Source organism: Schistocerca piceifrons, chromosome 3, assembly GCF_021461385.2.
Source record: "Schistocerca piceifrons isolate TAMUIC-IGC-003096 chromosome 3, iqSchPice1.1, whole genome shotgun sequence".
Classification (NCBI taxonomy): Eukaryota; Metazoa; Arthropoda; class Insecta; order Orthoptera; family Acrididae; genus Schistocerca; species Schistocerca piceifrons.
Genome location: NC_060140.1, coordinates 217,885,787 through 217,897,146, shown reverse-complemented (window position 1 = coordinate 217,897,146; position 11,360 = coordinate 217,885,787). Strand labels below are relative to the sequence as shown.

The window sequence follows — 11,360 nt, the reverse complement described above, 5'->3', positions numbered from 1 at the left end:
AACTTTCTGTACCAAATCATGAAGGTTGCCCACTTCATTTCTCATCATGCACATTCATACTGCCATCTTTAAAAGCTCTCACCCATTTTCGTACAATCCAATCACGCATAATGTTTTCGCCATGCGCTTTACAGGCCAGACAATGAATTTCAGTCTCATCCATGCCTTTAACACTAAGGAAACAAATTACATTGTGTATTTCAAAATCAACAGGATTCTCAGTCGGAGGAAGCAATGCAAATACTCACAAACAAATGTAAACATCCCAAATGACTTTGTAATGGCATCTGTGACTTGCTAAGAGACTGCAGTATACATGGCGCATGCACCAAACACTGGCCATGGTGCTGCACCAACGGAATTTCAAAATAGTACTTACTTTAAAAACACGTCTCATAAAATGGTAACTGTTAGCTCCTGCTAATCTGTTTCATGACAAGAGTACAGATATATAAGTTCTAGTATTATACTCGTGTCTTTGATTTGCTACAGTTATGTTTGATATTTTATCAAGTACATAATTAACACTGTCACAATTATATAAAGTAATTACTGTTAAGATTTTAAACTTAATGAAGAAAGGCTTACAATATTTTCTGTTATTGCTCGATGAATTGCAATTCAGCAAATGTGTAAGAAATCGTTATATTGTAGAGTCACTGGAGTGCTATGCAGGGAAAAAAGCATAAACCAGAAATGAGTGGTAGAAATGAAATGTATCTTCTAACAGTTGTTGCTCATAAACCACCTGTTAGCTCCAGGGAAATTGCAGTTGCCTCTGCTCAGGCCAGCATTGTTCACATTTTGCACACAAACAACTTGCATCAAAATCACATGACCTTCACTTCCTGGTAATCAGGGGAATTGCAGAAGAGGCACAGAATTCTGTCATTCAGTTCTGATGCAGCATCAGGACAATAGGTTATATCATTAAACAGCTCTCTTTTTAAAGCAGCAGCATTTGCATATTACAGAAAGCTGAGACTAGGAAATATGCATTATTGGGCTGGTGTGCATCCTCACTGGTTGTGGCAAGTTGATCACCACTACAAATGTGGTGGTTTTGGGTGAGATTATTGGAAAGTAAGTAATTAATTTATACTTTATTGAAGATGCCTTAAGGTGAAACACATATGCTCAATTTCTTACTGTAATGCTAGCAGTATGTCTCACTCACCACTCACTTGCAGATATGAAAACTATCTCCCATCTCTTTTCTGATATCTGAATATGGTGTAAAGGTATCGTCAGTTGGCCTGCATATTCACCTGATTTGATGCCTTGTAACTCTAGGTGCCAAAGAGAATATAAAACATCAGCGTGTGGCAAATTCTGCAATGGTATTGGGAGAACATCTTCATCCTGTCTGAAAGACCTGGCATTAGTGACTATAAATGTGAGTTCTGCAGATGGTGTGCATTTTAAACACTGTTTAATTATGCATTGAAAGAAGCTGTGGAAGAACGGTAATAGAAGTGCCAACCAAACATCACATTTGATAAAAATATTTATTATAAGTGCATTGCTGACGATCTTATATTACTGGCAAAAAGTTGTGAGTCAAGCATTCAGTTCTTGAGAAAAGGAGGTCTTTGGAGTCTGATCAGTTTCTCTGTTGTGGGATGAATCTTTTTTTCCTTTTGTGTATTGGGGGGAGGGGATAGGGGGAGGGTGCTGATACCAACATCATTTCCAGATGTTCTTGTTATTGCTCAGCATGCAGGCTACTTTCATTGCCCAAAGATTTGAGAAGTACATATATCATACAAATGGTTTATGAACTATAATAGCTACAAAGACTCACAATTTTGAAAACATCATAATTAAACAATATAAAATTGAAGCATCTTATTGCCATTATCAGTACTTCACTTAGCACTGTGACTGTGAACATGTTTGCCAAGTATGGCTGTGCAAGTGTAAATTGAGGAATGATGTTTCTTTCAGTTGTTTCTGTCAACATATAGTAAAACTTTTACTTCCTCTCATGTAAGTTAACCCTCAGGTGAGCAACTGAAAGCATCCTGTATTAAACATAGGATGTAATTTTCTAGAATTCCTTAAGGTTGTAAATACATTCGAATACCTTGTGGAAATAATAACTAGGAATTGAAATAAGAGATTGTTAACAGAAAACAGAACTGTTAAACTGAAACAAAACAGCATATCATGTGACCAACATAAAAGAAGAAATCTCTCTTAACTAACACCAAAATCAAATGTTATAGCTCTGTAATTAAACCAGAAGCAATTTATGCAAGTGAAACACTTTAATTTATGGACCATGGAGATTGTTAGACCTTAGTTTCTCCTGGTGTATACAATGTTCATATAACCAGTGAGAATGCAAGTGAGTAACGTAATCAACAACTGCTGATATTTTAACAGGAGCAGAGCCTACCGTTTTCAAGCCAAAACTGCCATGAAAATGACAGGCTGTTTTCCTTTCAAAATATCCCCAGTTGTTGACTGAATCACCTAGCTGTCTTGCTGTAAGTTATTTAAAAATACAGATTATTGCCTAACAAAGGAATCTGTGTGGAAAAGAAGTCAGTAGCAGATAGGATTAGAACATTAAAAACTGCCTTTGTCTGAAACATATCAAGATTATTCAAAACTGTAATGTTTGGCTATTTTGGAAAAGTAAAAACAAAAGCCATTGGTTCAAAGAAGTACAGAGTGATTTAGAAGAGTTAAATATAATAATGCAACAAAGACAGATAAGAGACATAGAATTCTACATCAATAGTGTATGACATAAGTCGACAATTTTGCTCTGATGGCAGGTGTGCTACAGTAGTCCATGGTTGTGGTGACCTGTGCATCTAGATGGCAGAGTGGTCAGTACACCTGCCTAAGAAACAGGAGACTTGGATTAAAATCCTGGTTTGACACAAATGGTCAACTTGCCCCATTGATATAAATCACTACCCACTGACAGCTAATATATTTTTTCCTTTGTGTCTTGATTCATAGTGGCTACAGGACCAAAATGGTGTCTGTTCTTTCAGACATGTCCAAAAGAACAGACACCACATATATACAATTAATGCACTGACAGCCAATGATCCCTTCACTGCAGCTGCATACAAAGCTCAAACTCTTACAGGAATCAGCAAGATTCTGAAAGTAATGAGGCTAAAGAGCAGGGGCACTATGTCAGAAGTGTGTGGCATAAGTTGAGAATTTGAGTCAGAAAGGAGGCCTCCTATAGTAGTCCATGTGGTTGTGGTGACCATTGTGTCTGAATGGTGTAGTGCTCAGTGCATCTGCTTGGTAAGCAGGAGACACGGATTTGAATCCTGGTCCAACATGAATTTTCAGCTTTACCCATTGATATAAATTAATGCCCACTGGCAGCTAAGGTCTTTAATTCTTTTGTGTTTCTATTTTTATTTTGTAAAAGCCTAGAACTTTTGTTTACAGAAAAGATACATGCACACGAGAGAAATTTTGTCCATTGTGTAGTGTAATAACATGATTCTTTGTGCCAGGATGCAGGTAATTATTGAAATAACATCTCTAAAAAGGCCCTGTTTGAATTCTAAAACTTGTCTGAGTTCATTGTTGATCCAAATGAATAAAATTTCTGATCATTGACTGTATGTTATATCATTTTTCAGAACCTTACGAGTTCGTACACAGCCTTTAGTCAACCACTCCAAAGTGCTGGTACCAAGTTCTTCAGACGAGGTCAAAGAACTGGAACAAAATTTTATGAAACCAATAAGCAGGATGTGTTCACAGCTTTGCAGGATGATTGATTTTGTATATTCATAGATTCAATCTAAGTTTTTAATAAGTGTTAAAGTGGATATTCAGCTCAGTATTATTGTACTTATGTTATAGCATTATTAAGTTAGTAACAAATGACTTAGATTTGTTTCTTGTATTAAAATACTAGTCTCTGTTATTATTATTGCTGTTTTTGTTAATCTGATAACTTCATAATGCATATTGTGGTGGTCAGTTTATAATTATCTACAGCACTGTCCCTCTGTGCTGTTTTTATGACACTGGATATATGTAATCCATACATTTAAAGTGGGTCCCTCACATTGGTTGCACCTGAGCATGCAAGAATAATATTATTGATGCTCTTTATTAATGGGTTATGGGGTGGCTAACACTCTCTCTCTCTCCCTCTCGCTCTCTCTACTCATCATACAGATTACACAAAATATTGGAAAAAACTGAGAATCTCTTAGATAGTGACCAATTTGGCTTTAGGGCTTTAGGAATAGTAAAGACAGCAAAGACATGATTTTGACTTTATACTTGGCAATGAAAGCAAGGCATGATAAAAATCAAAACACTTTCATTGAACTTGTCAACTTAAAAAAAAAAAAAAACTGTGATAGTTTAAAAGTTGTTTGAGTTGGCTGATTTATAGAAAGAGAGAGAGAGAGAGAGAGAGAGAGAGAGAGAGAGAAGAGAAGATTTACTTATATTATTGCTATCCTTTATGATAGTGAGGTCAATGGTGAACTTGATTATGTAGTAAACAAAATGAGTGAATTTTGCTACCTCGGAAACAACATAATGCTTTATGGTCAACACATGGAGGACATAAGAAGCTACTAGTACAGGCAGAGAAAACATTCCTTACCAGAAGAAGTCTGTTGGTATCAAACATAGGTCTTACATAAATAATATAAGAGTAAAGGAAACAGCTCACTGAACAGAAGAAATGTTGAGTCTTCAGCAGGCACACAAATAAGGATGGAAACTTCACTAGCTTTCAGCAGATCAATCTTTCAGTGAACTATGACACACACACACACACACACACACACACACACACACACACACACACCTCTGTACAGCTACATAGTGCTGGGACTGCAATTTGGCAGGTAGACTGGGGCGAGGGTTCATGTCAGGTGGGGTAGGTGGAGGAAGAAAGGAGGTGGGCAGTGGCGGGAAGGGGTTCAGGAAGAGTGGCTTATGGTTTGGAGGGAAAAGCAGGTGTAAATGTGATAAGAATGCAGGATAAAGAGGCAGAAAGTGTACAGGGTAGAACTCTGACACACGAGCACTAGAGCCGATAAGTTTGTGTAGTGCCCGATGACTGGATACAGAAAGGGGAGACTGTTTGGTAGAGGATGCAATGAGTTTGTGCCAGGAGAATTCACCAGCTTTTCTGAATTACATAGGTGGACGATACACATGAACACATCTTTCTTTTATTAATCCTCCATAAACCCATCTATGTACACTCTCTAGCCATCAATCTCCCATTTGTCTCTTGTCACCTCTTCCTCAATCCACTCTTTCACATCATCATCATTGTATCCAGCACAAACTCACCAGGCTCCAGTGCCAGTGTGTGACATTCATATTTGTCCTCCTGCTGATTTTTTTTGAAAATGAATAATGATGCACTTGTTAGCCCATTGCGGAGATTGCCTTCTACTCCAGTGTGGAAAAGGAAGCCGGTAATCAGGATCTCATGGAAGCTCAAAACACAGGTCTGTGTTACCTGCACTCTATGCTTACAGAACATAGAGGTGGAACTTGTTATCCCCTGCACCCCACCTCTCCACACAGCAAATCCTGTCCACTCTCCCCACTACCCACACCTGCCACTTAGGAGATGCCAGGTTACATTTCGCGAGTAACACTGTTTCCAGAAGAACTGTAGTGGCTCTCCACACCAGGGTAGTGCATTATCATAAGTCATATTTCTCTTCCCTCATCCTTACAGGAGGTGGTTCTCTCTTATACTGGGGACTTAGTGATCTTTCCATTCTTTCTAATCTTCCCCAATCTATCATTGTCTCCTCCCTTAGAAAGTAAGTATTAGTTCCAAAAGCTAGGATAGTGTATATACACTACTGGCCATTAAAATTGCTACACCATGAAGATGACATGCTACAGATGCAAAATTTAACCGACAGAAAGAAGATACTGTGATAGGCAAATGATTAGCTTTTCAGATCATTCACACAAGGTTGGCGTCGGTGGCGACACCTACAACGTGCTGACATGAGGAAAGTTTCCAACCAGTTTCTCATACACAAACAGCAGTTGACCAGCATTACCTGGTGAAACGTTGTTGTGATGCCTTAAGTAAGGAGGAGAAATGCGTACCATCATGTTTCCGACTTTGATAAAGGTCGGATTGTAGCCTATCGTAATTGTGGTTTATCGTATCGCAACATTGCTGCTCGCGTTGGTCGAGATCCAATGACTGTTAGCAGAATATGGAATTGGTGGGCTCAGGGGGGTAATACGGATCGCCGTGATGGATCCCAACGGCCTCATATCACTAGCAGTCGAGATGACAGGCATCTTATCCGCATGGCTGTAACGGATTGTGCAGCCACGTCTTTATCCCTGAGTCCATTGATGGGGACATTTGCAAGACAACAACCATCTGCGCAAACTGTTTGATGACATTTGCAGCAGCATAGACTATCAGCTCGGAGACCATGGCTGTCGTTACCCTTGATGCTGCATCACAGACAGGAATGCCTGCAATGGTGTACTCAACGACGAACCTGGGTGCACGAATGGCAAAACGTCATTTTTTCGGATGAATCCAGGTTCACTTTACAGCATCATGGTGGTCCATCCATGTTTGGCATCATCACGGTGAACACACATTGGAAGCGTGTATTCATCATCGCCATACTGGCGTGTCACCCAGCGTGATGGTATGGGGTGCCATTGGTTACATGTCTCGGTCACCTCTTGTTTGCATTGACAGCACTTTGAACAGTGGACGTTACATTTCAGGTGTGTTACAACCCGTGGCTCTATCCTTCATTCTGTTGTTGTTGTGGTCTTCAGTCCTGAGACTGGTTTGATGCAGCTCTCCATGCTACTCTATCCTGTGCAAGCTTCTTCATCTCCCAGTACCTACTGCAACCTACATCCTTCTGAATCTGTTTGGTGTATTCGTCTCTTGGTCTCCCTCTACGATTTTTACTCTCCACACTGCCCTCCAATACTAAATTGGTGACCCCTTGATGCCTCAGAACATGTCCTACCAACCGATCCCTTCTTCTAGTTAAGTTGTGCCACAAACTTATCTTCTCCACAATCCTATTCAGTACCTCCTCATTAGTTATATGATCTATCCATCTAATCTTCAGCATTCTTCTGTAGCACCACATTTCGAAAGCTTCTATTCTCTTCTTGTCCAAACTAGTTATCGTCCATGTTTCACTTCCATACATGGCTACGCTCCATACAAATACTTTCAGAAACAACTTCCTGACACCTAAATCAATACTCAATGTTAACAAGTTTCTCTTCTTCAGAAACGCTTTCCTTGCCATTTCCAGTCTACATTTTATATCCTCTCTACTTCGACCATCATCAGTTAATTTGCTCCCCAAATAGCAAAACTCCTTTACTACTTTAAGTGTCTCATTTCCTAACCTAATTCCCTCAGCATCACCCAACTTCATTCAACTACATTCCATCCTTCATTCTATCCCTGCAAAACCCTACAGTTCAGCAGGATAATGCATGACTGCATGTTGCAGGTCCTGTACGGGCCTTTCTGGATACAGAAAATGTTCAACTGCTGCCCTGGCCAGCATGTTCTCCAGATCTCTCACCAATTGAAAACGTCTGGTCAATGGTGGCCAAGCAACTGGCTCATCACAATACGCCAGTCACTACTCTTGATGAACTGTGGTATCATGTTGAAGCTGCATGGGCATCCGTACCTGTACACGCCATCCAAGCTCTGTTTGACTCAATGCCCAGGCGTATCAAGGCCATTACTACAGCCAGAGGTGGTTGTTCTGGTTACTGATTTCTCAGGATCTATGCACCCAAATGCGTGAAAATGTAATAACATGTCAGTTCTAGTATAATATATTTGTCCAATGAATACCCATTTATCATCTGCATTTCTTCTTGGTGTAGCAATTTTAATGGCCAGTGGTGTACATGCATGTGTGCCTATCAGCAATACTGGAATTTCACCTGTTGAAAATAAGCACTGGCCAGCAATTCTGTCTCACTTTTATAGTGTTCTCAAGTGAACTTTTCTGGATAGTGTCATAATTCAGTATTTTTTATTAAATAAAATATTTAAAAATTCATGTAATCACATTATTTCAGTAAACACCTACTAATAAATAATCTGTCTGGGCTTAAAAATATTGTCGGACCAAGAAATGTGGGAACTGCTGCAGACTAATGAGAAATTCTGAGTTACTATGTGGTGCACAATATTTAATGTTTCCCTATTGTGAATTTAATTTTATTCCAGTCATATTGTTTGCTAATGTTACCATCTTACAAACTGAACAACAAAAATAACCCTGTTGGTATATTCTGTAATCTTGCCAAGGCTTTTAACTGTATAGACCATAAGATTTTGTTAGTCAAACTAAAATGGCATGGTTTTTAAGGTCTTCCACCTGCGCAGATGGAGTCACTCTTTCACCATAATCGTGTAGTGATAGGTGCAATTACTCCAGCACCAAAGAATACCTACATCTCCACCCAAGTTGGTTGCCTCAACATGAAAAATGTAAGTTGATAATGGTCTGTGAAAAGTTACATAAATGCTTTGTTGGAAATATTAGGCATGAACAACAGTTTTTTAGTAAAGAAGGAGTAGCAGTGGCCTGTTTCTAAGTAGCTGTCATTCTTCTAACTAACAAATAGAAAGTAATCTATAAGTAATTGCCATAATTATCAGTTTGAATATAGTAGAGCTAGTCATAATTTGTTATTAACATACTTTACAGAAATAGCTAGCACTTGTTGCTTCTGCCTGTTATGTCTGTTAATATATAGCTTGACCTTCTGCACATTTCTGATGATGATTGGATCTATGGGATGGGATGTGTAAACCAATTAATAAAAGGTAACAATCGTAATACATTTTAACTTTTCCATCATAATGTAAGTATGTTGTTAAATAAACATGATGGCTAGGTCCACAAACAGATCTCCCATGCCATTTCCCCACATATCCCCAATCCCCCCACTACCCCCAAGAATCAGCTACAAAGAAGTGCCCCACTTGTCACTCAATACCTCCTCGGACTAGAACAACTGGACCAGATCCTTCATCAGGGCTTTGATTAGATATCAGCATGCCCGGAAATGAAGGGCATCCTCCTCAGGATCCTTTCCACCTCCCTGAAGTGGTGTTCCATCACCCACCCAACCTGCACAACTTCCTAGTCCGTCCCTATACCACTCTCAATCCGAACCCCTTGCCACAGGGGTCATATCCTTGTGGAAGGCCCAGGTGCAAGACCTGCCCAATCCACGCACCCAGCACTTGCTATTCCATTCCTGTCATAAGATTATCCCACCTGTCATAGGCTGGGCCACCTGAGAAAGCAGCCATGTCATGTACCAGCTCTGCTGCATTCATTGCACAGCTTTTTATATTGGTATAACTATCAGCCAGCTGTCCATGAGCAGAGTAGACTACCCTATCCCTATAGCACAACATGCAGCTGAACATAATATGCTTGATTTCCATGGCTTCTTCACTACCCGAGCCATCTGGATTCTCCTCTCCACCAACAGCTTTTCTGAACTGCACAGATGGGAGTCACATTTACAACACATTCTTCACTCCCGAAATTATCCCAGCCTCAACCTAAAATACCTCCACTGTCCTATCATTTCCTTCCTGTACTCATCCCCTAATTGCTTCTTTGCTCCCTGCGTATCCAAGATTTGCAAGACGGAGGTTACTTCTTCCTGTATTAGCCAGAAACGTTCAACGACTTGACCTTTACTTAACCAACAAACATTGTTGTATTACAGTAAGTCAGAATACGCTGCATCGCCTTCTGAAAGAAACTTCTTGAACTTTCGGTGTTGAAGAGAAGAATGAGACCTCATAAAATTAATCAACTGCACCAAGCTGTCCATTACTTCTTTCAGTGTAGCACTAAGTTTTCCACAAAGGGCAGTCTGATGAATTATACACTGATACGATATTAGACCTGGATTCTGATCCCTGATTTTCTTTACTGCACCTTTTCCTTTGCCAATCATTGCTGAGGCACCGTCAGTTGAAAGTGATACTAATTTACCAAAATGAATGTTGGAGTTCTTAATAAATTCGTCATTAGCTTTGAATAAATCTTCTCGTCAAGTGTTACCTTTCAAAGGCAATATTGCGAGCAATTCTTTCCTGAATATCTTATTTTCAATGTCGAAAAATCTCACGAAAATAGTTATTTGTTCATCATCAACAATGTCACATTATTCGTCAAGTGCAATGGCGTAACATGGTGCCTCTTCAAAAAGTTCAAGCAGAGTGCTTTTAATATCAGTAGCTAAAATTTCCATTCTTTTTGTATTACTTCTTGCCGACATTGGAATACTTTGAATTGCAGTGAAAACATCCTTTTTTCCTTCAAAAAGTGCCGAGGCTACTTCCAACATACATTCTTTCATTATTTCAGAATCTGAAAATGTTTTTTGGTGTTTACTAAGTGTCCAGCACACATGTAACGCTGCTTCTGCCGATTTTTCTTGTTTACTCATTCAGTGAAAACCAGCAATTTTGTGCGCTTTTTTTGTATGAAGTGAGATATTCCTGTAATTTAAATTTAAATTTTACTGTGATAAGTTTACAGAGCACTTATACATATCACATTTATACATTATCTAATAGAATTATATTATCTGTAGCTTTACTTTACGAGCCTCAGTGCCAAGAGGAAAGTTTTTGTGGACCTGCTGATGAGTTGTTTCATAGTGTCGCTTTAAATTGCTACTTTTTAATAACAGTGACAGTTTTATTACATATTAAGCAAACTGGGACCATTTGAGGCCTATCAGACAGCGTAAGACAATATTGTTCAGCTCATTCAGTCAAAAATCTCCTATTTTCAGTGTCCACTATGTATGTATGAAAAGGTTTTTCACACGACAAATTGTAAAACAAATGAATAATTGCTCTGCGGCCTGCATGCGATTGACGAAACGAAGTAAAAACCGACCACCCACTGTGCCCTCTTTGACTAAAATGACAGGTTCAGACTTGTTTAACAAATGAACGAGTGAGCAGTGACGTGTGGTGGGAGGCGCTACTCGCAGAGAAAAATACAATGAAATGGATCAACTCAGCTAAATGATTTGCTAATCTAGTCGACTAAATTTTTGTTTTTCAGACATGTTTAGTTACTAAAGTACTCAGTACTCAACTAAATTACTAGCCTAGTCGAATGAGGCACCGGGATAGTTAGTTGGATGTCAGACTGTATTTAAGAATATTTAGCGGTCCGTATACGAACCGCAGTCCGCCTGCTGCCGATCTCTGGTCTAGTCCCTGCATGCCCCACCAGACAGCCCTGTTATCTCCTGCCACATGCACAGGACTACTGCTAACCCCCCCCCCCCCCCCTCCCCTGCCCCCC

The 11,360-nt window shown here is 39.5% G+C and overlaps 2 protein-coding genes across 2 annotated transcripts in view; one reads left to right on the top strand and one right to left on the bottom strand.

Annotated features, from left to right (window-relative positions):
• Positions 1-3,764, top strand: part of LOC124788525 — a 72,585-nt gene extending 68,821 nt beyond the window's left edge. Inside the window, exon 5 of the mRNA XM_047255795.1 lies at positions 3,624-3,764. Coding sequence (XP_047111751.1) covers positions 3,624-3,764 — 141 coding nt within the window. The remainder of the gene's footprint in view (positions 1-3,623) is intronic.
• A 5,986-nt stretch (positions 3,765-9,750) lies between these two features.
• On the bottom strand, positions 9,751-10,485 carry LOC124788524 (SCAN domain-containing protein 3-like). The gene is made up of 2 exons (XM_047255794.1): positions 10,302-10,485; positions 9,751-10,067 (listed from the first exon to the last, which is right to left on the bottom strand). The coding sequence occupies exons 1-2, from the start codon at positions 10,483-10,485 to the stop codon at positions 9,751-9,753; spliced, it is 501 nt and encodes a 166-aa protein (XP_047111750.1).
• Positions 10,486-11,360: the final 875 nt, after the last annotated feature.